The sequence below is a fragment of the Oikopleura dioica genome, chromosome PAR (assembly GCF_907165135.1).
Source record: "Oikopleura dioica chromosome PAR, OKI2018_I68_1.0, whole genome shotgun sequence".
Taxonomy (NCBI): Eukaryota; Metazoa; Chordata; class Appendicularia; order Copelata; family Oikopleuridae; genus Oikopleura; species Oikopleura dioica.
In genome coordinates, this window is record NC_137293.1 from 7,531,204 (window position 1) to 7,556,162 (window position 24,959).

General features: G+C 41.5%; 13 protein-coding genes and 1 long non-coding RNA gene across 14 annotated transcripts in view; 11 read left to right on the plus strand and 3 right to left on the minus strand.

Annotated features, from left to right (window-relative positions):
- The first annotated feature begins 199 nt into the window (after positions 1-199).
- LOC145706018 (uncharacterized) lies at positions 200-3,682 on the plus strand. The gene is made up of 10 exons (XM_081783530.1): positions 200-327; positions 506-642; positions 725-831; positions 1,025-1,187; positions 1,242-1,308; positions 1,919-2,245; positions 2,577-2,732; positions 2,839-2,992; positions 3,037-3,197; positions 3,376-3,682. Exons 1-10 carry the CDS (start codon positions 200-202, stop codon positions 3,662-3,664), a joined length of 1,689 nt encoding a protein of 562 aa, XP_081639656.1. The 3' UTR covers positions 3,665-3,682.
- Positions 3,683-4,103: 421 nt separating this feature from the next.
- Positions 4,104-4,929, plus strand: LOC145701582 (uncharacterized). The gene is made up of 3 exons (XM_081778792.1): positions 4,104-4,108; positions 4,271-4,412; positions 4,621-4,929. Exons 1-3 carry the CDS (start codon positions 4,104-4,106, stop codon positions 4,912-4,914), a joined length of 441 nt encoding a protein of 146 aa, XP_081634918.1. The 3' UTR covers positions 4,915-4,929.
- Positions 4,930-5,184: 255 nt separating this feature from the next.
- Positions 5,185-7,251, plus strand: LOC145706019 (putative sphingosine-1-phosphate phosphatase). The gene is made up of 9 exons (XM_081783531.1): positions 5,185-5,417; positions 5,492-5,692; positions 5,739-5,959; positions 6,003-6,099; positions 6,144-6,242; positions 6,286-6,483; positions 6,527-6,660; positions 6,706-6,837; positions 6,881-7,251. Exons 1-9 carry the CDS (start codon positions 5,244-5,246, stop codon positions 6,951-6,953), a joined length of 1,329 nt encoding a protein of 442 aa, XP_081639657.1. The 5' UTR covers positions 5,185-5,243; the 3' UTR covers positions 6,954-7,251.
- Positions 7,252-8,068: 817 nt separating this feature from the next.
- LOC145703403 (negative elongation factor D-like) lies at positions 8,069-10,570 on the plus strand. The gene is made up of 7 exons (XM_081780762.1): positions 8,069-8,254; positions 8,295-8,884; positions 8,932-9,109; positions 9,443-9,785; positions 9,829-10,042; positions 10,105-10,204; positions 10,249-10,570. Exons 1-7 carry the CDS (start codon positions 8,069-8,071, stop codon positions 10,369-10,371), a joined length of 1,734 nt encoding a protein of 577 aa, XP_081636888.1. The 3' UTR covers positions 10,372-10,570.
- LOC145703404 (TIMELESS-interacting protein-like) lies at positions 10,416-11,458 on the plus strand. The gene is made up of 6 exons (XM_081780763.1): positions 10,416-10,570; positions 10,618-10,709; positions 10,757-10,911; positions 10,958-11,057; positions 11,105-11,315; positions 11,359-11,458. Exons 1-6 carry the CDS (start codon positions 10,444-10,446, stop codon positions 11,403-11,405), a joined length of 732 nt encoding a protein of 243 aa, XP_081636889.1. The 5' UTR covers positions 10,416-10,443; the 3' UTR covers positions 11,406-11,458.
- Positions 11,459-12,252: 794 nt separating this feature from the next.
- Positions 12,253-13,115, plus strand: LOC145701664 (BBSome complex member BBS4-like). The gene is made up of 3 exons (XM_081778878.1): positions 12,253-12,451; positions 12,496-12,899; positions 12,942-13,115. Exons 2-3 carry the CDS (start codon positions 12,543-12,545, stop codon positions 13,050-13,052), a joined length of 468 nt encoding a protein of 155 aa, XP_081635004.1. The 5' UTR covers positions 12,253-12,451; positions 12,496-12,542; the 3' UTR covers positions 13,053-13,115.
- Positions 13,116-13,136: 21 nt separating this feature from the next.
- Positions 13,137-15,677, plus strand: LOC145701661 (uncharacterized). Its single transcript, XM_081778874.1, has 5 exons — positions 13,137-13,264; positions 13,341-13,725; positions 14,155-15,195; positions 15,262-15,387; positions 15,436-15,677. The coding sequence occupies exons 1-5, from the start codon at positions 13,163-13,165 to the stop codon at positions 15,633-15,635; spliced, it is 1,854 nt and encodes a 617-aa protein (XP_081635000.1). The 5' UTR covers positions 13,137-13,162; the 3' UTR covers positions 15,636-15,677.
- On the plus strand, positions 15,669-16,365 carry LOC145701663 (sorcin-like). The gene is made up of 4 exons (XM_081778876.1): positions 15,669-15,797; positions 15,841-16,026; positions 16,075-16,179; positions 16,225-16,365. The coding sequence occupies exons 1-4, from the start codon at positions 15,711-15,713 to the stop codon at positions 16,357-16,359; spliced, it is 513 nt and encodes a 170-aa protein (XP_081635002.1). The 5' UTR covers positions 15,669-15,710; the 3' UTR covers positions 16,360-16,365.
- Positions 16,366-16,598: 233 nt separating this feature from the next.
- Positions 16,599-18,326, plus strand: LOC145701665 (uncharacterized). Its single transcript, XM_081778879.1, has 4 exons — positions 16,599-16,721; positions 16,761-16,821; positions 17,766-17,883; positions 17,925-18,326. The coding sequence occupies exons 1-4, from the start codon at positions 16,637-16,639 to the stop codon at positions 18,027-18,029; spliced, it is 369 nt and encodes a 122-aa protein (XP_081635005.1). The 5' UTR covers positions 16,599-16,636; the 3' UTR covers positions 18,030-18,326.
- LOC145705138 (uncharacterized) lies at positions 16,866-17,622 on the minus strand. The gene is made up of 3 exons (XM_081782595.1): positions 17,259-17,622; positions 17,104-17,218; positions 16,866-17,032 (listed from the first exon to the last, which is right to left on the minus strand). Exons 1-3 carry the CDS (start codon positions 17,616-17,618, stop codon positions 16,866-16,868), a joined length of 642 nt encoding a protein of 213 aa, XP_081638721.1. The 5' UTR covers positions 17,619-17,622.
- Positions 18,327-18,368: 42 nt separating the features above from the next.
- Positions 18,369-20,484, minus strand: LOC145701662 (uncharacterized). The gene is made up of 9 exons (XM_081778875.1): positions 19,747-20,484; positions 19,547-19,703; positions 19,309-19,508; positions 19,064-19,267; positions 18,942-19,019; positions 18,837-18,896; positions 18,705-18,787; positions 18,526-18,665; positions 18,369-18,485 (listed from the first exon to the last, which is right to left on the minus strand). Exons 1-9 carry the CDS (start codon positions 20,284-20,286, stop codon positions 18,448-18,450), a joined length of 1,500 nt encoding a protein of 499 aa, XP_081635001.1. The 5' UTR covers positions 20,287-20,484; the 3' UTR covers positions 18,369-18,447.
- Positions 20,485-20,573: 89 nt separating this feature from the next.
- Positions 20,574-22,647, minus strand: LOC145703740 (uncharacterized). The gene is made up of 3 exons (XM_081781132.1): positions 22,556-22,647; positions 22,282-22,475; positions 20,574-22,105 (listed from the first exon to the last, which is right to left on the minus strand). Exon 3 carries the CDS (start codon positions 21,606-21,608, stop codon positions 20,889-20,891), a length of 720 nt encoding a protein of 239 aa, XP_081637258.1. The 5' UTR covers positions 21,609-22,105; positions 22,282-22,475; positions 22,556-22,647; the 3' UTR covers positions 20,574-20,888.
- Positions 22,648-23,815: 1,168 nt separating this feature from the next.
- LOC145703342 (uncharacterized) overlaps positions 23,816-24,959 on the plus strand; it is an 89,833-nt gene continuing 88,689 nt past the window's right edge. Inside the window, exon 1 of the long non-coding RNA XR_014134358.1 lies at positions 23,816-23,875. This is a non-coding gene — a long non-coding RNA (uncharacterized LOC145703342). The remainder of the gene's footprint in view (positions 23,876-24,959) is intronic.
- LOC145705016 (uncharacterized) lies at positions 24,005-24,774 on the plus strand. Its single transcript, XM_081782467.1, has 4 exons — positions 24,005-24,152; positions 24,196-24,324; positions 24,361-24,549; positions 24,654-24,774. Exons 1-4 carry the CDS (start codon positions 24,137-24,139, stop codon positions 24,755-24,757), a joined length of 438 nt encoding a protein of 145 aa, XP_081638593.1. The 5' UTR covers positions 24,005-24,136; the 3' UTR covers positions 24,758-24,774.

Sequence of the window (24,959 nt, forward strand, 5' to 3'; positions counted from 1 at the left end):
ATTACAGTCATTTGAGCTGTAACCAGCCCTAAAAACAACTGATCCAACTGAAAAGCCCTTTAAAAATCTGGCCAATCGTAGCGCGCCAAATTTCATAGAGGAATTTCCCGAAGCGATTTCATTTTGACGCTGAATCTGAGTTCTCTTTTCAATTTGAGAAATTTATGTTATTTTGGAAAATAACAACTTTTCATTTCAGATGAGTATTGTGGACGAAAGTCATTTATCGCAGCGTGCAGAAGAGACGACGTTTTATCATGCGGAGAATATTACATTTTCGAAGAATTTCAGAGAGAATCTTATTCAAGCATCTGATGATCTTCTCAACAGGAACAGTTCGAGATTTCTCTCGTCTTAACGGGTCCTCGGCCCGAAAACCTGTGTAGAAACCTGACTCAGGGAGCTACGCGGCTTTTAATCAAAACCCTTTCAGTTCCCTGAGTCAGGTTTCTACACAGGTTCTCCAGCTGAAAATCGGTTAAAATGAGCTCATCTTGAACTGATTCAGATGTCTGAACGAAGATGCTCAGTTTCTGGCAGAACTGGGCGCAACATTATCAGAAAATTACCATCACAATGGTCAAGAAGAGAGTCTGGCGAAATGCCCTACGAATCTTCGCGAGCGGCTTAGAATAATTCAAGGCACCAGGGCTCTGATTTAGTGGAGAGCTTATTTATTCATCGCTTGTTTATCAGTCTATTTTTTCCTAGCTCTGGGAATAAGCGAGAACGAACATTTACAATTTTCAGTGTTCACAAGTTCAACTTTGTTTGAAAGAGTCGACTTGCAATTCAGAAGAAGCCGATTATCTTCGGTTTTTGGCAGAGTACAGGAATGATTCTCAGATACCTTTCGCTGGGCAGAGTACAAAACCTGAGTCAGGGTCCTAAAAAATCTGGCGCCTTCGTTGCTACGCGGCTTTCATTAAAGCTCTTTCAGGACTCTTTCTCGGATTTTGTAAACAGCCAAGCCTATCCCTTTCAATGATTCCGATTATTGAAATTGTCATTGAAATCTTAGAAAAGACAACTAGCGCGAAATCTACCGGAGAATTGGACAGAGCAAACTGCATCCGAAGTCGGCATTATCACAACACAAGCTGGCTTCGGCCCCTTGAGACTCAAACTCGAACAGAAAGTCCTCAGTGGAAATGCTGATGCGTTTACTGTCTATTTATTAGGTCTTGGTGAGTCTTCATATTCGCGCCATTTCCTCTTGAAAAACTGTCTTTTTGTTTTAGCGTACAAAGCGGTTGGAGATTTAGACAAGGCGAAACAGACGTTTATAAAGGCGATTACGCTGTATTCCTACTTATGGGGAAGTTTCAACTAAAATAACTCTACGAGAAAGTCCACTAAATAGAAGAAAATATTTTCTCGAGAAATCTTTTCATAGAAAAAATCACCATTTTGAACTAGGATCGACAAGTCCCACCCGACACCCGATCGAAAACCGACGTTTTTGTCGGGTTTTTGTTGGATTTTGCCGACCCTACAAAAACCCGACGCTGAAATTTTGGCGACCCTACAAAATCAGGTTTTTATAGGGTCATTTATCGGATTTTTGTAGGGTATTTTCGTCGGGTTTCTATTCGGATCTACTCATCAGTTTGATTAAAGATAGTACCCGAAATTCTGGTAGCCAAAAATTCTGTCTAGTTTCACCGATTTTGATTCATTTTACTTGATTCAACTTCAGTGTTGTGAAAACCCGACAAGAACCCGACAAAGACCCGATAAAAACCCGAAAAATACCCTACAAAAACCCGAAAAATACCCTACAAAAATCCGATAAAAACCCGACAAAAACCCGACGAAAACCCGACAAAAACCCGATCGGAAAAATCAGACTTCAAGGAAATCCGACGAAAACCCGATCCGGATTTCGGGGGCATTTGTCGATCCTAGATTTTGAAACTTCGAAAAAGCCCGCATGGCGCGGTCTACTGACATGTTTCTCCGGCTCGCTGGAAAGCGTGCAGCAAGAACTGGCCCTTCTTTGCGTGAATAGCGACTTGAAAGTGTTCTTTCTTTTGGAATACTCGATCCAACACGACGAGCACCTTTCCTCGGCCATCAACGCGATCAATACGTTGATTGATATCTTTCCCAACAATACTGACATTCATGGGCTTCTTGGCAGAGCTTACGCCAATAATAGAAACACTTCTTTGGCGATTTCAGCGTTAGAGACTGTTCGAAACATTACTGAAGATACATCAGTGAAATATATGGACATTTTAAGGTATGAACGAGATAGGAATAATCCAGCAAAAATCCTGAACTTTTTACAAGCAAATTTTACGCTAAATTCCGATTTTTACTGCTGAAAGTCGAGAAGCCGCTTGCGGCTTCGAGTATGATAAATTTTATCATTGATAAAACTTCAACAGCGCAGAGCGCGGCTTTTATGTCTATTTTTGCTCAAAGCCGCAGGCGGCTTGACGATTTTTAGCAGCAAATACGATACGACAGAATTATTATCGGAGAATATCCCATATTCCCTCCCCAAGTGGAAAACAGCTGCTTAGGGCTATTACAAGAATCATTAATATTCGGCTCACGCTTTCATTCAGTAATCAATACTTCATGAGTCAGTCGAGAGCGGAGCTCGCCGCTTTAGTACACGCTCTTTGGGCTGTAGAAAAATACTGTTTCGAGACATGCATCGCCACCGCCAACTACTACAGTCTCCGCGGCGAGAAATCAACTGCGATCGTATATTTTGAACGGTAAGAACAGCGAGCAAAGAAAGGTTAGACGGATTTTGAAAATCCGTCCGGCAATTTACTGCCAAGGAAGATTCCTCATTTCTAACATGTTTTTAAATTCTTGTAGAGCGATGGTGTTGAATCCGAGCTACTACGATGCATGGACGTTAATTGGACACGAGTATATCGAGTTGAGGAATTTTTCGCAAGGCTTGCACTCGTACAGAAAGGCGATCGCTGGGAATCCGAACGACTACAAGGCATGGTATGGCCTTGGCCAGGTACGATCGACTTTTGGGAAACACACGCGATGATTTCTGTTCAGGCTTATGAAATGTTGAAAAATCACACGAGCGCCCTGACACATCATCTCAAAGCCCTCGACTTGCGGCCAAATAACGATAGAATTTGCGAAGCAATCGGTGACTCATACGAAAAGCTCGATCAGCTGCATCTTGCCAAACGATATTTCAAGCGTGCTTCCCGGTGAGTTTCTTTTTCCTACAAATCTTCATAGTGAAATAAGGTGGTAAAATAATTTTGCTTTAGTCATTGAAATCGAATTTGTATATCCGCCAAAGTTCGTAATAATGAATTAAATGATTACGCTGACGATAGAGATATTTCGCTTTTGTGATGGTTATTTTCATTACGTTGTTTTTAGTTTGGGTCAGTTCTCTTCCGCAAGTTGTCTTTCGAAGATTGCCCGCATTTGTCGAAGACTGAAAGATGACGACAAAGCGGCGAAATACTACGAAATGTATGTTCAAGCAGAGGTCGAAGCAGAGTTCGAAATCTATGGGAGTAAAATTGGGAGCTCCCAAAGGGAGCTCCCTTTTTTGGGAGCACAGAGGGAGCAGGAGCACAGGTTTCCAGGGCTGGGAGTAAATTGGGAGCTCCCAATTTGCTCCCAATTTCAAAAATTTTTTGAAAATCAACAATTTTTAGTCTAGAATCTAATCTGCGCACCGAAAAATGAGAAACGCTTACTTCATAGTATTTTTCTTAGAAGAGACGTTTTTTTGACAAGATATATTAATTAACGTCTCTTTTAAAATTTCATATTAATATATAGCCAAAATCACATCTAGTTTGACTTTAATAATTACAACAAAATGTATTTTTCTCAGATTATAAGCATAATTGTTGATTAAGATACCGTGTTTGCTCAGATTTTTATTAGAAGAGACGTTTTTTGATTCGATTTATCTTTAAATGTCTCTTCTGAAATTTGATATAAATAAATAGCCTAAAATTGACCTAGATTTGGTTATATAATTTTAATAAGAAAACATTGAAGTCATTCACGAAATTCGCCTTTTTCAAATAGGCTATTTGCCATTATGCCTATTTATACTTTCTTTATCAGCGCTATATAATAACCATACAACAATGGTGTTGCTACTTAGAGTTTACTTAATAAAATGAAAAACTTTCGAAAATTTTTGGAATTTGAAAAAAGGGAGCAAAATTGGGAGCTCCCAAAGGGAGCTCCCTTTTTTGGGAGCAGGGAGGGAGCAGGAGCACGGGTTTTTTACGAGGGAGCTCCCTTTTTTCAGGGTGAGGGAGCAGGGAGGGAGCGGGAGCACGGATTTTCTACCAGATTTCGAACTCTGGGTCGAAGAGGACCACTTGGATCAGAGACACGAAGGCTACAGCGATGCGTACCTATTTCTGGCGAAGTATTATATTGAAAAGAAGGTTTGTTCTAGCCTTTTTCGGTCGGTGTGCTATTTCAATTAGGAACTTTAAATTAGACGATATTGATTTTAGAGCCAAGATTCGAATAAACTCTGTCTAGGAACTTGTTCCTAAGAGGCCTTTAGATTCTTGTCAGCAAACATCGAACCATTTTTTTCACAAGTGTTCGCCGCTATTTACCATCTTTTTATTATGCTGTTTTGTTCAGGGAGACTATTCTTCCGGCGAAGAGTTTGCCAGGAAGTGTGTTTGGTACATCCCGACGCGAGACGAGGGGGCTAAGCTCCTCAAGAAGTTGCCAAAGAAAGAACTGTTCTCCTCGACTGGAGTCGTGGATGGCGACATCCCCCGGAGGCCACTCTCTGAGACACTTCCCTCGCAGGAGACGAGCCAGCACAAACTCGACAGCAGTAGCAGTGCCAAGTGCCAAGAGAAACACGAAATGGACAAGTTCGACAACTGGAATGATTATGTCAAGCTTAGGAAATCAAAACTTGAGTAATCTTTAAACCATCTTTTCACGAATTTTGTTCAAATTTTTACATACATTTGACTATCCTTGAAACAGGCGAACTTCGACTAGCTGCACTTCCGAAATTAGCAATCCTCACAAGTTCACTTCAAATGAAAAAAAATCTTCACAAATAATGTAGTTTAAATTTTTATTACTATCTATCCTGACACATGTTTGCATCACATGTGTGTTTTCACACATTCCTCAAAGAAAGAAAATCCTACCACTGCCCATGGAAAAAACATGGTTACCCCATTCACTAAATCCGCTTTTTCTGAGTTAGAATGATAGTCTAGCTTGGTCGAGAAGAGCTCATCATGGAAGCTAGACGTCGAGGCAAGGACTCGAATCGAAATGAGGCGGCGGAGAGAAGCGATGACACTGTATGTCCCGATCCTGCCGTCAAATCTGACTATTATGTAGTCGCCCCGATTGATTACTGCGGCCCAGTTGGCAGGTCCGTCCGCCACTTCTTCCTCGCTCTAATTGAGGTAATTAAATGGTTATCTTTCAGAGTTCAAGTGCTTTGAAGTGTCAACTGCTCACGGGTCTAAATTTCATTCAGGTTGGACAACCAATTTTGGTTCTGCTTCAAAGAAAACGAACTCCGCTGATGACACAATGCATGAAAGCGGCCTCGTTTCTCGGCACGGAGGATTTCTTGGGACTTTGGCTGACCTTTCTCCAACTTTGTGTGAACAGCCAGTTGGCCCGCATGTACAGTATTCTCATGGCCATCTCTATGTTTTCTGTTGGTTACTTTAAGGTACACGGCTCTTTCTATAATTTTTCGTACTCATCGTTGAATTCAGGCAATTTTTCGTCTACCAAGGCCGCGTTTACCCCTCGTCAAGCCACTAGAACTCGCCCAAGACTGGGCCTTACCCTCCAACCACGCCACGATTGCATCATGCTTGCCGATGTATGTGTGGATCTTTAGTTACATAAATTCTGCTGCTCTAGGACTTTCTTCAGTACAAGTCGTCGGAATCTTTATTGTCATGTGTTCCTGGTCGCTTTCTGTAATGTTCAGGTAGAAGATTATTAACGCTGGTTCTTTCTATATTCGTTTTTAGTCGAATTTATATCGGAATTCACTCGCCGGCAGATGTCGTTACGGGTGGAATTTTAGGATGTTTTCTTTTGTCTCTCTTTCTTCAAATCGACAAACAGGTGATATTTCTTTCATAATTGAAATTATCAAATTTTCTTTTTAGCTCGATTCACTTATTTCTCAAGAAAGCGCTCCCTGGATCGTCTTTCTTCTCGTCCTTTTTCTCTATCGCCTTTACCCAACCGTTGAATCGACGGATCCGGTATGATTTCAGCATTGAAATCTTTCAAACGACTTTCATTTAGGGCTTGAGTGACGGAATCGCAGTATTAGGAGTAGCATTTGGTCAGATCCTGGCACGCTCTCTGAGCACTGGGCCTATTTTACCTGCAGTTTTCGAAGAAGCAACTGCTCTATCATCCGCTAGATCAGTTTTTGTGAATTGTATCGTTCGGATGCTTCTCGCGGGAATCCTTGCTGGTTCAAGTGAATTCCTTCTGAAGGTTTTTAACCCCTTTCGTTCGGTTCGTTAACTCTGCTTTTTAGCCTCTATTAGTGTCTGCTTTTTCATCGTTCTATGATTTCCTGAGACTGGACTTCTACTCGGGCTCTGCTGAAAGAAAACGAGCTTTCAAAGACCCACAATTACGATACGCCAAACATTTAACTCAATCCTTCAGGTATTCATCATCGAATTAGTACTTGCGACTAACTTTCCCTCTTAGAATTCCACCTATTCATCTCGAAGGCTCAAAAGACGAAACTCAGTCTGAAATTCTGAGTCGACTTGCACACCCTCTTTTCATGCCATCTTCAAAATGGAACATTGACCTTCCAGTTAAATTTACGCTCTACAGGTAGATCACTTTCATGACTCAATCAATTCATCTTCGGTTCTAGCATCTTGATGTATTCTGTCGTCGAGATATTGCCCCTTGGCCTGGCTTATATTCCGAAGCAACTGCTCCAATGAGTTCACTATTTGAAATTTCCAGACTTTCGAACCAATACCTGTATATCATGACAGTTTGTTCAGCGATTGCAATATAACTTAATGCGTCTACGACCATGATCACACATTACTGTATGAATATTCTATTCTATTCACTGTACCTACTCGCACCGTTTCACCAACCAAGTTCAATGAAAAAAAATATACTATTCACATCTTCAGCCTGTTCAGTAAGAAAATATCCGGTCAGTTACCTCGCCATCTAGCCGTTTCATTTATGAATAAAAAAAGCAAACTACGAGCTTACAAACTCAATTACTAGTAGTTCTACTGTAATTCCTACACCAGTAAAGCTTCATGTTCTACAGTAGACTACACTTAGTTCTGAACCGCTCCGATTTCTTCTAAGCTAACATCCTGCAAGAAATGAGACAGAAAAGGGTTGAAAGAGATAGGTTTTTATTGCTTTATGCAATTTGCGACAGGTTATCATTGCTTTTGCAATGAGATGCCGGTGGAAACTTGAACAGGTCAATTTCTTGCCAATAACCACCGGTCAGCTTTATGCTGACTGATACAGTCAGACTTTGCCGCATGAACTCATCGTTTGACGAGCTCATGATGGACATCGCCTTGGCAGGCTTTGGAGGAGATGCCCTGGTTGGTGGGCTTGCTGCAGCATCTAAAATTATTAACGATTAGTATATTTTCAAAGCTTGGCAACTAAAAACTGTCAAATTCTCAGTGCAAATGTACTTACTAGCAGAACGTGTTGGCCGGACCTTCAAAATCCGAAGACTGAAATCCTGATTTTCATTTAGCCCTGATATCGACAACAATTCTAGAGATTTTGCAACACATGCATCTAGAGAATCATCCTAAATTTGCACACCCTTCGGGGCAGGAACGGATAATGAAAATAAGGGAGATCTAGAAGGGCAAGAGAGAGCAGGCGAGCAGAATAAAGCGTGTTGTAAAGTTAATAACATGCAAATTCCATTCAAATTGGTTACTCAAGCATCACTCAAGGTTCTCCCAAAGCATTCCTACATTTGTTGAATTTATACCAATTCTTTCTCATTGTTGTCAGCACCAAACACATTTCGATCGAAAATTATCATCGAGAACTTTGTAGAATGAATCTGGAGGAAAGAGAAAAGGCAAAAGAAGTACTGAGGCCGATCCTCACGCAGCCTGATTATGTGATGGAGCCGGGCTGCCATGCGACTGTGAGAAAATACATGAAACTTTGCAAAAATCCGGAGAAGGAGGCAAAAGACGTTATCATTATGCTTACAGATAACTACGCTGCGATCGCACAGGTTAATGAAAATCGACTACCAAATAAACATCCTTCCCTAGCATGTAAATCTACTGTCCGAATGGCTTGTTCTATCAGGAATGACGGAAGCAGAAGTCCAAGCGCTCGTAGAAAACCATCTACAACAGCATCTTCTGAAGCATTTCGACGCTTCAAAGGCAGACGAACTCATCGCCAACGCCAGTAAAACCCCCGAATGGTTGATCAACATGATCGGTTACAAAAAATGGCGGCAATTGTTCTACAAGTTGATCGAAGAAAACCCCGAGAGCATCTTCCTCAAATACGCAATCAAGTTGATCACGGACGCGGGCCACCAAGGGGAAATTACGAACTTGTCCACTGCCGCTAGCCAGCTCGACGTTTTTGCCAGAGTCATCAAAACAAGTCTCGAAACGTTGCTATCCTCGCCCGACGAAGAAATACAAGAAAAACTGCCGAAGTTCTGCGAAATGGTCAATCACACGGAACACACCTACCTCTTCACGCAAAGCTTGCTCACTGAGATTCAAGAAAAATCGTCAAAGTCCGGTCTCGTCCGTCGAATTTCTCAAGAAGTCGAGCTCTTTGCTAGAACCAGAGGCCATTCTGTCGATGCTGTTTGGTATGGATCTATTCCCGGCGCGACAAGGTGTGTATTTTTACGAGCAATATGCAATTTATTCATTGACTTTGAAGATATCAAGAAGTTCTCGATGTTATAACAAAAGTGCTGCAGGACGTAAATCCACGCTCGTCAGATATTGTTCGCATTTTCAAATTTTACAGAGACGTTGATGAACCACCGCCTGTTGATTTGTTGAGAGCGCCAGCAGTTTCGGAGATTTTCCTGAAGCTTCTTTTTATTCCTTCACAGGTACACCACATAGGGAAGAGAATTCATCAAAAAGGATAGCAAAGAATAATCAGTTTCATTTCAAAATTTAATCAATTAAAATTCATTAGTGAAAAGTCATCACGTTTTGGTGTTCGAGCAAACAACTATCAAGCAGTAATCATTTAAAAATTTGATAATTTGCGATTAATAATCGTCCATTATTTTTATACAGCAAGGTCTATGAGGAAATCTATATATACCTCAACCGACCAATTACGACACCTAGGAGTTATCTGCTTGGAACATCTGACCTATTCGGCAGATTGTTTTTTTTTTTGAAGATGGCGCTTTGATCTTATCATCTCTTTTTAGGCAAATATCCTGGACACAGATGGTCGTATGCGATGCATCTGGCTTTACGGGTACTCTTCTTGTGTGCACGAAGAGTGGGACAAAAATGGAAGGCGGCTTTCCATCGACCGAAATCCTCAAGAAATCGACAAGGCTACTCAAAGCATTGAAACAGTCTCCAACTTGCTTCAAGAGACAGAAGGCCCGCTCAACCTCATCAGTGTGCTTTCTTCGATCTTCCACGCAATCAAAGTCCCTTGTGTCGCTATTGGAGTGCTGAGATGGGTCGAAGCGACGACAACGCCGAAATATTTGGAGAAACAAGTCGAAGGAACGCCAGTTTCACTCGCTCTTGTTGATGAAGGTAGTTCTTGCTCTGTTGAATCCTGTTATATAAGCATTTCTAGTGGCTACATCACATGTCGCCTTGCACAATGATGTTATGAGGCTTCTCTGTCGGTTGTTAGAGAACCCCTTTCCATCAATGGACACTTTACTCGTTCTCAACTTGAAAAAATCTGTGCTCGATCGAATGGTACATCTGATCTCGAGGGGGTTCGTCCTGCCTGTTCTTACGTACATTTCAAATATCTTCAACAATGACAAAATCGATGCTTCTCTAGGATCGTTGAAAAATATGTTTCTCGATAAAGTGTTGAATTCAGGATTTGTCAACGCTAAAAAGTTCGTCATTTCGTTGGAGAGGTGCTTGAAATAGCAGCTCCGCCATATTCAGACGAACTTTTCGATCTGATGAAGCCACTAGCAGAAGTTCTTGCAAAGGTGAAATTCTTTGTCTTTCGAAATGAAGCTCATTTTGATTTTAGCACACGGGTTCTGAAGAAGGTCCGGCTCAAGAATTCCTGAATTCGAGAAACGAAGAGGATATGCGTAGCGAGGAGAAACGCATGTTCGGCGAGACCGACTCGGACTCTAGCGACAGTGACTGACTCTATTCTATTGTGCGATATTCTCTGACCACTGCCGAAAAAGAACAAAGGGTTATTATCCGCTTTTCAGAGATGGATCTGGGATTGGAAGGTGCAGGGGCACAGGAGTTTTTCGATGAGCTTTCGGAAGATGATCACATGCCAGGGGTGGAAGAAGCGGAAGAGGCAAAAGATGGAAAGAAGAAAAAGGCCACAGCGGGTAAATTCGATAGTTTTTGAATATAAATGAATCGAAATTCTCTTTAGCAAAGAAAAAGACTGTGAGCAATCGCGTAACCTTGAACGAAAATCGCGTTACAGGAAAGCAAGGTCTCGTTAAATATTTGTCATACTTCCAGGTGAGCTCCCAAGCTGCATTATTCATCGACAGGAGAGTGAACTTTAGAATATGAATTTGTCAAAGGAGAAAAACTCTGAGTACGCAAATCTTCAAATCTTAATGTCGCGGTTAGAGCGTTGGAGCCACGATTTGTATCCGAAATTTACGCTGGACGCGACTCTCCAGAAGATTGAATCAATGGGCACGAAAAGCCTCGTAAGGTGATTATCGTCGAATTACTTTTCACGCAGTATAATTGAATTGTAGGAATACAATCAAGCGTATTCGGCTAAATGAGCTCAACGAACAGCTTGATAACGAAAACGACGACTCAGTGCGCCGTGGCGATGTAGCGCAATCAGCAGAGGTAGCTCTTTTGTCCCTGCTTCGATAATATTTACATTCCAATTTCAGGCTGCATTTGATGATCTCGCCCAGTTGGATGAAATGATAGAATCGAACCGGAAGCGCGCACTTTCAGACCCCGAATCGGGCGAATCACATAACCCACCGAAAAAGACATTGACGGACGAGCAAAAAGCTAGAATGGAAGAAAACAAGCGAAAAGCGCTAGAGAAAAAGAGAGCTCGCGAAATGGAAGCCCTTGAAAAGGCAGCCGAAGAAGGTAGCTTCAATATTCTTTTGAGTTTGTAGCTTATGTTTTTCAGCTCGACAAAGAGAAGAGGACGAGCTACTCGCTGATTTCGACATGTAACCTCAATTTCCCTGATTTTCTGCCATTTATCAATCAACTGCCTGTATATTCCAGTTAGAAGCGACCTTCCCGTCAACTCGAAATTTCAGACCGCCAAAATTCTCAAATTCATGAAAGAACAATCGAGATGGCGGGGAGACATGTACGATCCAAACGAGCACAACTGGCTCTATCACCAGCAGTTGATACGAGGAGATCTAAGGGGCTTCACAGAGCTATCAGATAAAGTGCCGGCTAAATCAACGTATTGTCATTTTACTGCCGGCGTTTTGAAGCGACATCATGGGAAGATTTCTGACTCACTTCAGGAAAGGTTCAGCTCTTATCCATTACACTCATTCGGCCCAATCATCCCAATTTTATATATAAGAGAAACGCTTCTTGAACAAGTTTGAACCTAGAGAAGGAATTCCGAAGCCTGATGAAAGAAAACGACTCGGCGAAAATGGAGACAGTGCAAGCAGCATCGCGATCTCTCTATCTTCTTGGGCGATACAAAGCGGCAGCAGACTCTCTAAACCAAATAGACAAGGCGAAGGAGTCCTCAGACTGGAAACACCATCTCTACCTTGGCCAATGTTACAAAGCAGCTGGACATACTGACAAAGCCTCAAAGCACTTCTCCAAGTCGCTGGAAAAGTCTCCAAATGTAGACGCTTATGTTGAAATGGCGGACTTAGCAAGTACGACTTCTGACAAGTCGAACGCGCTAGAGTCGATAAAGAAGGGACTTGAGCTCTTTCCAGAATCGCATAAATTGAGCCTCAAACATGGAGAAATATCGACTGACAGTCTATTGATAACAAGGAAGAGATTTCAAAAATCGACGTTCTTTAGTCATGAAATTGTTTTGTTGATCTCGGACAAGACGGGCTTTGCCAGAGACGGACCTCAACTATGCGATGCAATTTCTTCGCCTAGCCACCGAAAGCGATTCAGACGCATCTCTCATGCTCGGCGCTCTTATTCAGCGATCCTCCGCGGAAAAAGCCATCGTTTGCTACAGAGAAGTTTACAATGAAAATCCTGCTTCTCCTCAACTTTGGGTAAGGAGCCTTTGTTCTCTGCTTGTTTTTATTAAGAGATTTAGAATAATCTCGGAGTTCTGTGCATTCAAAAGGCAAGAAACTCGCAGCAATGGCCTGCTTCCGTCGAGCTACCTACATTGATCCGATGTTTTGGAAGGCGTGGCTGAACTTGGCCATGTTTTACTTGCGGAATGGACAATTAGTCGGCGCATTTAACGCATTTAGTCATGTACTTAGCCTCCATCGGAATGCATTTGTCTTCAATTTATTCGCAGTGAACCTGCAACTTCTTGGTCAAATGGAAAACGCAGCCAAGGCATTTAAAAAATCGAAAAGAATGGAGAACGAGCTGGTCGATGTCAACGAGCGACTTAACTGCCTGCATAACAGATTTGTTTTCTATGCGAATTATGATGGAATGAAAGATGGTGAGAGCAGGGATGATTTTAAAGAAAGACTATCAAAGGTAAGATCTCATCAAGGAATACATCACCTAAAATTTATTTAGAAACTCAGAGAAGAAAAACAAGTGTTGATTTCTGAAAGCCCGGAGCATCTGGAGCCCGAGTTAGAGAAAAGAATGAACTCGTTTTTTGCAGAATTTGGACTGACACTTTGAAGGAGTGATTCTTTCAGAGACAATTTATGTTTTGTAGCGCCTGTCAAATAGTTTATTTTTGTACCTTTTCATAACAGTTTTTTCGGTGATTAATTTGTTCGGTTTTCAGAATGACAGATGCAAGTAGAGTTATAGCAACAGATGATCAGGCGGCGTTGAGCAAGGCTTCGTGCGTGAAATTGGGCTACTGGGAGGACGAAGGCTTACTGAAGGTAACTTCGCCTTATAAGAGACAAATACGATGGCTGAAATTTAGGGATAATTGCACCCTTTGATTAATTTTTGTAGCTCATTCCGAAGGCGAAACGAAGGTCACCAATAATCAATGCAGGGTACTTCGTCCGCTTCAAAGTAATCTCGGACATAGTGAATAAAGTTCTGAACACAAAAGAAGCCCGCATCCGTCAATTTTTAATTCTGGGCGCGGGCAGCGATACAATGTACTGGCGGCTCAATTTGGGCAAGGAAAGAGAAGACATAAAGTGGTTCGAGATTGACTTTGAGAAAAATCTCAACTACAAGAGCTCAGTACTGGAGAAAGCATATGGAAAGTCGAATGGGTACTTTCCTGTTCCGGCTGATTTGAGAAACATTCCTGAAATGGAAAAGAAACTTGTCGCAGCAGGGTTTGAACCCGATGAGCCAACCTTTGTTCTATCTGAAGTCGTCTTAGGCAGGGTTTCAATTTAATGTGCCAAGGCTATCCCTTAATTTCTACATGGCTTTCCGAATCTAGTACTTTGACAGCTTTATGGAATCGTCTCGACAAGATCTGTCGATTTATCGAACGAAAATTTAAAAAATATTGATAGTCTCGGACTTATGTGAACTTGAAAAATGCACTAGAAAACACAAAAACCGATAAAACTCGGAAATGAACTTGAAATCTAAAAATCGGCCTCGATAAAACAAAAGATTTTTTTATGAGGATTCTTAAAAGGTATGATAGTACTAAGCTGGTACCTATAGTTTTTCCGCAAAACGAAAAGCAAATCTGGCACATTAAATTGAAACCGGACCTTAGTAAGGGTGGATAAAGATCAAATTAATAAAATTAATAAAATATTATTATCTTTAGCTCAATTTTTATCCTTTTCCTAAGCATATCTTAACTCGAAACATTCAACGAATGTGATCAAATGGATTGGAGAGCGCCTTCACCGAGCAACATTCTGCGAGTTCGAGCAAATAAACCCCGACTCTACTTTTGGGAATCGGATGATCACGCACTTTCAAAAGATGGGCTCTCCGATTCTCACTATTCAAGATCTGCGGACACTGTCTTCACGCGAGGAACGTCTCACGGAACACTTCAAGATCTCTTCCATCTGTCCTATTTATCCTCTTGCGCCGGATATAAGCGATATTGAGCCGTTTGATGAGTTCGAAGTGCTCCATCTTTACATGAAGCATTACTACATCGGATTTGGTACGAACTGTTCTGAATCAGCAGATGAACTAAGCGAATACTTCTCTGATAACAGCTTCAAGCCTGGATCAACTGAAAGCAGCAAAAACTCCGCAGCATGTGAGGAAAGAATACGATTTCCTGGGAGAACTTTCTCTGGCTATCAAATCGATTCTAAGAGAAAATTATGCGTTTCTGGACTTGGAGTTGATAACGAATCAAGTGCGAAACAAGACAATGTCTCGACTCTTGTTGAAATCAAGGAAGAGAGCGCGAAAACATTGAATATCGATGCGGACGAGGTCCTACTCCCGCAAGTGGTTAGCCTGGCGGATAAATTAGTGGTCTTCGGAGGGCGAAGAAATCCAAGAAAGCCGAATCAGAATTTGAAGGTTTTTCGATCGGGTGATTATGGAAATATTTTTGAAGAGAAGTCAGAAGTTTTTGGAGTTTACAGATCAGCGATTTGTAAAATCTCGGAGTCGAGCTTTTTGTGCTTCGGAGGCAGAAGAGCTGATGGTGCTTTCTCAAATAAGATGGTGGAAATATCAGTGGAAGAGTCTGGAACTGTAGCAGTTTCCACGAGATATATCGTGTTTGAAGAAGAGTTGCCAAGACTAGCATCGGCTACATGTTCGAAATTGAGTGACACTGAATTTGAAATAATTGGCGGTCTACTGCCAAATGGAAAGATATCAGATGAAATATTGCGGATCAGAATTGACGGGTCGAAAGGTGAGAGACGTGCATTAGCTGCGAAACTAGATATTGAAATCTGTTGGCTTATAAATTTCATATTAGGCGAAATTACCTGGCGAAGAAAGCTTGATTTCGGTTTTTACGGACATTCAATACATATTTGTGAGACTGGCAACAGAATGCTAATTATTGGTGGAATCTCAACGCTCCACGAGATTAATGATGCTGGTAAGAGAGGAACCAGTTGTATCCAGTTGCGAGTGATTTTCTTTTTAGTTATTGAAATTGATAGAGAAAGCTGGAAAATCATGTCGATAAAAGAAATGAGCTCCAAAGAATTATTACTCGTCGGAAACGGAGCTCGAGTAACGAAAGAATCAGAAAACCAGACAGAAATTGAGATTATCGGTGGCGGGGCGCACTGTTTTGCCTTTGGAAATCACCTGAATCCACTGGTATCTACCATCTCTTTCTGAATCTATCCATAACAATCAATCAATGATAAACTGAACATCTAACCAGAACTTGACGGGCAACTCTTCCTTTTTAGAATGACATACGATCCTCAAGTAGCCAAGTGGTTCAACAAAGTTGACACCAACCGAACTGGTGCTCTCAACGCTGAAGAGCTTCAAATGGTGAGTAAAAGATTTCATGAACATTTGTGTTAATTCTTTGAAGGCGCTTCGAAACAATGACTTGACTACCTTCGACATCGAGACCGTTTCGCTCATGATCCGAATGTTCGACAAGGACAACACAGGAACAATCGACGTTAATGAGTTCTGTCAGCTTTGGAAATACCTCGGTGACTGGCGAGGCTCATTCGATCGCTTTGACCGCGACGGCGGCGGGAGCATTGACGAGGTGAGTCATCGACTCCATTATCTTCCTTGATTCCAATCCTTTTCTCAGCATGAACTTGGCCAGGCGTTGAACGAGCTTGGTTACCGCCTCTCTCACCAGTTCGTCCAAGAAGCGATGCGAAAATTCGACTTTCGCCGAGAGCGCCGTCTCCAGGTAACTAACCAAATAAATATATCTTTCCTACATGAAAAACTCTAGTTTGATGGCTTCGTCCACTGTCTCATTCTTCTCCAACGCCTTACCACTGGCTTCCAGCAGTTCGATACTCAGAGAAACGGAAACGCCTACTTCTCCTACGAAGGCTTCCTTACTGCCGTCTTCAAACACACATAGATTCTTCCCAAACCAAATTGAGTTTCGCAAGAAGCATCCCTTGAACGATTCCTTCTAACATAAATCTCGCTCTACTACTTATTCTCACCTATTTACGACCTCTTTACAAGTCTTCTGTTATTGTGGCATCTTCCTTTAAAATTCCGTAAATGTTCAACCTTTAGCCTTACGAAATCTTGACTCTACTCGCAGTTATGCCTGAAACTAAATACTACCTAGGAAATCTTAATAAGCTTTGTTCAGAGATCATTAAATTTCGAGGGGCGAGTATAGAACAATGGAGGAAGAGGACATGATTCTGCGTCGCAGGCGCGGATCTACAGAAGAATATGATGATCCTGATGACCACGACTCCGATCCAGGTTTGACGAATGATTAATCTATTTTCAAGGCTATTTTAGAAGACGAGATCGAACGCGTCTTCGGATCAAAGGACAAACAACAAGATGATGTCGATCGAGAGTAAGTTAGCCATATTTTAAAAGTTTATTCAATGAATTATCATCTCAATATTGAAGCGTAACAGACAGCTCTACTTTCTTTTGTGGAAACTTCTTTCCAAAAGTTACGATAGCAGTAGACAGTGGATCAAATTCTTGTAGAGAGGCCGACTCTAGCAATTTTCCTTTCTTGCTTTTCCCCTTCAGTATGAATGAGGCTTTCTTGAAATTTCCTAAATTCCGCCGATAAGATTTTTTTTAATTATGTGTTTGCAAATGAGTTTTAATAATTAATTAAAAAAACCTCCGAATTTGATAGAAACTTGAGCAGGTTGGGGCATTGTTTGATCTTGGTCCAACATTTTGTATTCGAACGACCAATTTTCAAGCATCACTGTCACATTCTCTTTTCTTATGAGCTAAAAAAAAAAGAGTTTTCTCATGCCCATTTCATTTTACCGGAAGGTCGTATGTTTTTGATCCATTTTGAAATGCCTTCAGCATTAGCAATGCGTTCATTTCATTGTCACTGGCCTTAGGTTGATCATTCTTTATTTTTGAAACTTCATTATCAAGTAGGTTGTATTTTTGAAATAGAGTTCCAATATGAGTTTGAAGATTTTCAATTGTCCCTTTTAGCTCGTCTATTTCTTGACGTAAATTGCTAATCTCATCTGATCTCGCATAATTTTCGGAGGCCGTTGCGGTAAAAAAGCTCTCACTTTCGAGGTCATCATGATTAGCCAGATCACTAACACTAGCGGCAGTACCAGGCATAGATACAATTGTGACTGAATCATCATCTGGTTGATCCTCCATATTCTTTTTCTCGTTTTTTTTTTCTTTTCAAAATATTGTGCTGAAATAGAAGCGCCTCTTCTGAGATATTTACTTTTCGCAGAAAATATTGCATTGATTCGCGATAAAATGCTGACTGCGTTTCTCGTATTTTAATTATTTGTTTAGAATCGTCAACTCTGAGAAATACATGCTCCGGGAGTTCTTCTCGTTGTTCATTCTCATTTTCCTGATTGGAATCGCTTTCCTTCAACTTTCTGTCTTTCTCCGTTCTTACTTTCTTCAGGTAAACTCACATCTCTTTCATTTAAAGTTAACTCTCCCTAGAAATCATACGAAACTCCCCCTCCCCGAAGCTTTTTGCAGCCTAGCAAAGCAGACAATCATCTCTCTCTGAACTGGAGCAATTCTACGCCTTCACAGCAAATGTGAATACGACCAGCTTTCTTTATCAAAGTTTACCATTGTACATAACTACCTTCATCCTTATCCTCCTGTAAAACTGCAATTTCTCTCTCAGCCAGTAGAATCTCCCTCTTTCGTCACGATTACTCCCTCCCGCTATATTTCCGAAACAATTCTATTCTTCAAAAAATATATTTTACTCATTTATCATTCAACCCTGCGAAATACCGTAGTCAATGATTACAAAAAAAAACTAAGCTTACTTACTCTTTCTAGTGGCATATTTCTGTCTGATTCATAATAAACTTTCTGGAAGTTCAAAAATCCCGACAACTTGACGTCATCATTTTGTCATTGATTTTTGATGAATGATGAACTTTATTACAAAACAGATAAATATAAAGAGGAGTGGTTTTGAATAAATAACTGGTTCGCGCAGGAATCATTAGGCTCCGGACATTATGGGCGGTAGAATTGGAGGGCCTGGTCATCATGGTCAATTTTTTCGACAAAAAGTGGTTACCTGGAAGATGAGAATAAACAAATGGTCGATTGATGGCTTGAGTTCGTTTGAACGTAAAGCTTTCTAGCTGTAAATCTCGCCACTTCTGTAGTTTCTTTCTCAGTGCGTATTGCTTTTTCAGCAGAGCAATTTGGATTTTTCTGAAAATTGTTATCAAATTTAGTTTGCAACCAGTAAACCTCTGTTCAAGGGCTAATAATCGTAGCCGTTCGGCTTCAGCCTCTTCAGCTAGTCTTTCTGCCTCCCATTTATCGAGCAGAGCCTTTATAAAATTGATAAGTCAAAGCAAAAAGATTCAAAATTGATCAGACCTGTCGCTCTTCTTCAGTTTGACAAGCATCAAGCATCGCCTGGCGCTCTTTCTGCTTCCGCTAGAATTTTTAATGTATGATAAAGATTCCTATAAATCCAATTACCTCTGCGGCCATTTTAGCTTCTTGTCTTTGGAGCGCAATATTAGCTTTCATTTGAGCTAGATCGCCTTGACGTTTTTGCTTAGAAATCGATCTTACTATAAAAACGCAAGTTGTTTCGGTACCTTGTTGAAGAGACGTTCTTCTTTTTCTTTCTGGGCGGCGTTTTCATCATCTTTCTGCTTCCGGATGATGCGTTTTCTTTCCTCGCGTTTCATATCTCTGATTTTCTGCCTCAGCTCAGCAGCTGCTTCAAAGTTTTCAGCAAGCTCCAATTGCTTCAGCTCTTCTTCCATTTTGGCGAAATCAGGTGTTTTAGTCGGAGAATTCTGAATATTCAATTCGAATAGTTTTACCGAAATATTCTTACAGAAAGACCAAATTGCCCCCAATCAAACTCGCTGCCGTCATCCTTGTCTTCAAGCCTGAGTGGGGCCAAATCCGCAAAGTCGTATTTCGATTCTCTTCTTCCTTTCCTCGACTTCTTCGGAGCACCAACTTTTGGGGCACGATTCATTGCTCGGTAACTTGAGGTGACGGAGTTTCTGGAAGACTGGTCCCGAACCGCACCTGAAGACCTTAGTACTGCTATCAGCCATTCAACCTACCAGCTCTCCAAGGGGGTCTTTCCGCCATTGATCCGCTTCTGCTCAGGGAGTTTCCAATTTTCGAATGAGAACGACTCATCGACGACTTTAGAACAGTATCTGGCGGTGCAAGTGATGAATCTTCCTTTCTCAATTTATTCTGGCTTGCCGCTTTTGCCTAGAAAAAATATCAAATGTTAACTCTTCAAGGAAAAAGTTACCTTTGCCTCTGCTTTTGCCTCCGCTTTTGAAACAAATTCTTTCATTTGCTCCTCGTTGGCGACTTTTTTGACGATATTTCCATGCTCATCGACGCGCTCGACGACGACAACCTTCTTCCTGCTCTGATGTTCTTGAACAACATTTCCTTCGTCGTCGTAAATTGTGTCTACTGAGCTTTGATACTCGAACTTTGCCCGACTTTTCATTTTGACGACTTTTCTTGTTCGAGCTTTTCTGGCTTTGGTGACGTTTCCGTCGGAGTCGTACTCAGTTGCTTCGCTAGAAGAGTAGACAGAAACATCTTCGTAAACAGTGACGCCAGATGACTCCGAAAGATCTTCGTCTTCTGAAGAATCCGACGAGAGAACAGACACATCCTCGTCAGATGAAATCTCCTCATCCGACGAAAGATCCAACGAATCGGAGTCGCACTCATCCGATGAAACATCCGACTCTCCTGCATCTCGTCTTCGTTGTCTCTCGGCGTTTTTAGCTGCTCGAGCATTGCGGCGCTCAGTTTGCTCTGCCTTGATCTTCATTTTATGCTGCTGTCTTTCTCGTTTAGCCTTTTTCTCGGCATTGCGAGCAACTTTTTGGGCTTGCTCAAGTTTCTTCTTTTCCTTTTTGAGCTTGCGGAGCTTTCTTTCTGCGGGCGTTTCATCGTCTTTTTATGGGTTTTTAGTTGAAAAAGTCAATTTTATTGATCAAAATATCCATTTCCTGAGGATTCATCGTCAGCAGGGGATTCAACAATTTCACCCCTTTTGCGCCTTGAAAAATTAAACCAGGAATACATTGAAAAAACTAACCTTGCTTCACGCTCCGCTTTTGCCTTGGCTTTTTGGCTGCTTTTCTTCTCTGTTTCTTTTCAATTTCCTTGTCAAACACTTCCGCAGCACTTTGAAGATCTCTTATCAAGTCTTTTCCTGTAAATTTTCCTCCCATAACAGAACGCGCCGACTGCTCTATCATGTCGTCAGTAAAATCTACGTGCTTGAGCTTTCCGTCTTCTCCGAAAACGAGGTTGTTGCTTTTTGCCTTTTGCAGCATTCTTTTGACATTTTCTTCACATCGGCGACGGAAACTCCTGGTCCCATTTTCTCCGCAATTTCTTTGTACTTTTTGTATCTTGCAATTTGCTTCATCCGCTTTTGCGCGTCTCAGGAGACAAATCTTGCATAGAGAGCATATCTCCAACGTCAACTCCTGATGCGAGCATTTTCTCAATTTCCTCATCACCAAGAGCGTCTTCGTCTTCTTCATCAGAGTCAAGCTCGAATCCGTCGACCATGTCTTGTAACTCGTCCTTGAGAACCTCTTTGAACATTTCCAAAACCTTCTGTTTCGCTTCCTCGTCTTTTGGCAAGCTTATATCCAGCAACTCAGGACCAGGCGCGAGAATCTGAGCAAAGCCCAATCTGCGTTGCATGTCAAGTGGAATATTTCCTTTTTTCTCAGACCAGTAATCGTCTTCAAACTCGTCAGAATCGTAGCCGGGATCTTGTCCGGCAGCTTTGAGCATGTTTTTATGCGCTCGCCGCCGCTGCTTCTCTAATATAAAATTCTGATACTCTTGCGGGTCGACATCAGACATGGAATCATCTCCGGAGAGATCAGACTCGCTGCTAAGTACTTCGCCATTTGCAGCGCGCATCGCTCGGCGAGTAGCTCTTTCTTCTTTGTATTTCTGCTTCTCCTCCGCCGTCATGTTCTTGTAGTACTGTCTTCGAAGCTTCTTCTTCATCCTTTCATAGCTACGATTCTCAAAGTTGTACATATTTCCGGCTCGGTATTCAATGCTCGGACTGAATTCTGGCCGACCAAGTTTCGCCTTGAGCTCCATATCTACAGGAGAAGCCATGTAATCCCCATAGGATCGAAAACAGAGTATCTCCCGGATCCATATTTGTTTCCAAAAGTCTGTTGAATTTGAGGAACATGATGAGCTGATGATCGTTTTACTCCTTGATGCGCTTCTCGTAAAAGCAATTCGTCCTTTCTTTGAAGAATTTGATCACGAGTTCTGAGTCCTGCAGCGATTCTTATTCTCTCTAACTTTCCAGCGCCCGGGCCCGGATCTGATTTCATGAGCTCCTTCAGCTTACCGCTCGGTCGAAAGAAAAGAGAGTGTTTTTGAAGTTGTTTAAAGCTGCTCTTGTGAGCTGGCTCTTCTTCAGCGATAGACGGCAGGAAAATTTCAACATTCGAGCGGAGCGGTTGTTTCTCAATATCTCTTCGTTTCAAGCCCCCAAATCCAGCACCAAGCGGTGGGACGCGTCGCGCTCTCTTTCTTGATTTTCTCGGAGGTCGGGGACTTTTATTCAAGCCCAAATGCTCGAGGAGATTTTTCATCGCATACTGAAGAAAATAATAAATTCATTAGCGTCGAAAAAAAACAGGTAAATACAAGATAATGCCATAGTTACGAATCTGAACGTTCGAAAATGTGAAAATCTGACATGCGCTTTCAAGAAATTGGCATGTTGAGACAACTGTCTTATTTCGCTTTTCTCAGCAAAATGATAGTTTCTTACTTTCATTGTAGGCCGCTTTCTCAACTTCTTCTCATGGGATAAAGTCGTCCAATCCAGTCGCCAAGTATCTTGGTACGCCGTCCAGAGGACTTCCTTGATCACTTCATATTGCGCTTTTCTCGGTAGTTTTTCGTAGTGCAGCCGCTCCAGAGCCCCTCCCGGACCCAGCAACTCCATGAGCTTGATAAGCGGCACTTAAAAATTTCCACACTCAATATTTACAGTTGCATCTTTATCACAAGATCAAAAAATATTTTGCAAAAATATTTCCTACCTGCTTGGTTTTGGATGAATCTTTCACTATGGAAGAGATTTCGCGTCACGAAAATGCTGTCAATGGCCGTCATCTTCAATATATTATCTCCTGCTTGTTTACTATAAATATAAAAAGAAACCAAAATGCATCAGGAGACAAAATGCTCAGAATATTTGCACGGGGTCTTTCGGCCGCGTGAAATCGTACCCACAGGCATTGTTGGAGCAGCCATTATACCAAAAGATAAAAGTGCATTTAAGGGTAATGGTATACATCGGCGCGGCGCCGCTCGCTCGATCCGCGCTCCGCAAGAACCTATTTCTCACGAGGCCGTAAAATCTGAACGGATCGAGATTTTCGAGATTCAAACAGATTCGGAATCCTCAAAGTCTCTTCTATAAACTGATTGAAAATTAAAACAATTTTCAAAGAGGAACAATGTGAAAAGTGCCAGTTTCCTTCAAATGACATTTTCTCCATAATTTCTCATCCAAATTTTTTAAAAATTAGACTGTCTTGTAGAGAATCGTCAGCTCTACAATTCCTCTGTTTCAGATTTTTGTTTTAAGCTTTCATTAATTTTACATCGCAATTTGTAAAGAGTGCTACTTCTTCTCGCGCCTCTCCGCTGCATATTTCTCGCGCCGCGCTTGGCTCTCACTTCAAAACTCTCTTTTCAAAAGAGCGCACATAATTTTGAAAGCCCAAATGAAAAATCTGAAACAGAGGAATTGTAGAGCTGACGATTCTCTACAAGACAGTCTAATTTTTAAAAAATTTGGATGAGAAATTATGGAGAAAATGTCATTTGAAGGAAACTGGCACTTTTCACATTGTTCCTCTTTGAAAATTGTTTTAATTTTCAATCAGTTTATAGAAGAGACTTTGAGGATTCCGAATCTGTTTGAATCTCGAAAAAATCTCGATCCGTTCAGATTTTACGGCCTCGTGAGAAATAGGTTCTTGCGGAGCGCGGATCGAGCGAGCGGCGCCGCGCCGATGTATACCATTACCCTTAATGAAAAGGGAAAATATTGGTTGAACAGCAATTCCGAAGTCCATTACCGCGAAAACAAAGATGTATTCTGACCGGAATCAGGCAGACACATTTATCGCTGTTCGATTTCGAGGAAAGAGATTTAGATTATTTACTAAAATTCGCTGTCAGACAGGTATTGCCTTTTGGGCGGCGTGCATAAGCATAAAAGCGCCCTCTACCGCGTCCATTTTTGAGAAGATGCGGAGATGCCGAGCGTGCAGCGACAAAACGGCCTCGAAATAAAGTACCGCTTCTCTCCACTCATCCCATTTTTGAGTCCGATTTCGATTGTCTAACAGGTGAGAATCGTCTCCATGCCAACTTTCTCCTACCCCTCTCGCCTCCTACAAGCACAAGAAAACCTTTCATCAGTTCTGACAGCAAAATTTTCATCGAGAACTTGAAGCTTTCACATTTTTTCTAGCCTTGAAAGGCTTGCAATAGAGCTGGCAGATGGTCGGAAGCTCAAAGCTTTTGGCCTTCAGAGGTGATAAGAGCGCGCGTCTCAATCAGTCTTTTGTCAACCCTTTTTTGTATAAATTAGTACTCATCCCACAACTATGCACTATCGAGAATGTAAGCAAAACCTCATTTTTACAAAGTCTAAAAATGATTCTAGCGTCTGTTGATAGAGACGAGGGCATTTACTCGATCCCAGTAAACGACGAAGTTGTGATAAGAGATCAGCCCTGGTCGTATGCTCAAGATGAAGCTAGAAAATGGAAACGCCCACTTGTTAGATGCACAGGTATGATTTTATTCTACTTCAATAATTCAATGATAGGAACCTGCTGTTACGCCTCCGTTTGCCCACTAATGGTGATGTCCAAAACTGCCGAGAAATCAGAATCCAACATCTTTGGAAAATTTAATCGTTCGGAAAATTTCAAATGCGCCGGGATTTTCGCATACTTTTGTTGCTTCCCGGAGCTCCTGTGCTTTCTAACTTTGTTGCTGCGGGAAGAAATCAAAGGTGAGAAGAAAATGATGATGGAAAAATTCAGGCACATTCGATCATTCCTATCCGTTGACCCTATTTTACTCTTTGAACAAGTTTCAACTGTAATTCTTTTTCAGACAAACACGACATACTTCCGGCGGTCGGCTATAAAAGAGAATGCCTGAATAGCTTTTGCTGCATGTGCTGTGCGCTCGCTCAAATGTACGACGAAGTAAAATAAAATTTTAATTTCTATCGCGTGATTTTTTTTTCTCAGATTTTTGTTCTATGGTAAAGCCGAATTCGAAAACAACTTGTATAAACATTATTAAAAAGGGATTAGTTTTTAGTTTCATCGGATTGATGGTCAAATCGGATCAAACTATATTTGCCTACTGTTAGGCGATTTAGCAGTAATACATGCAGCTAACAAACATGTGACT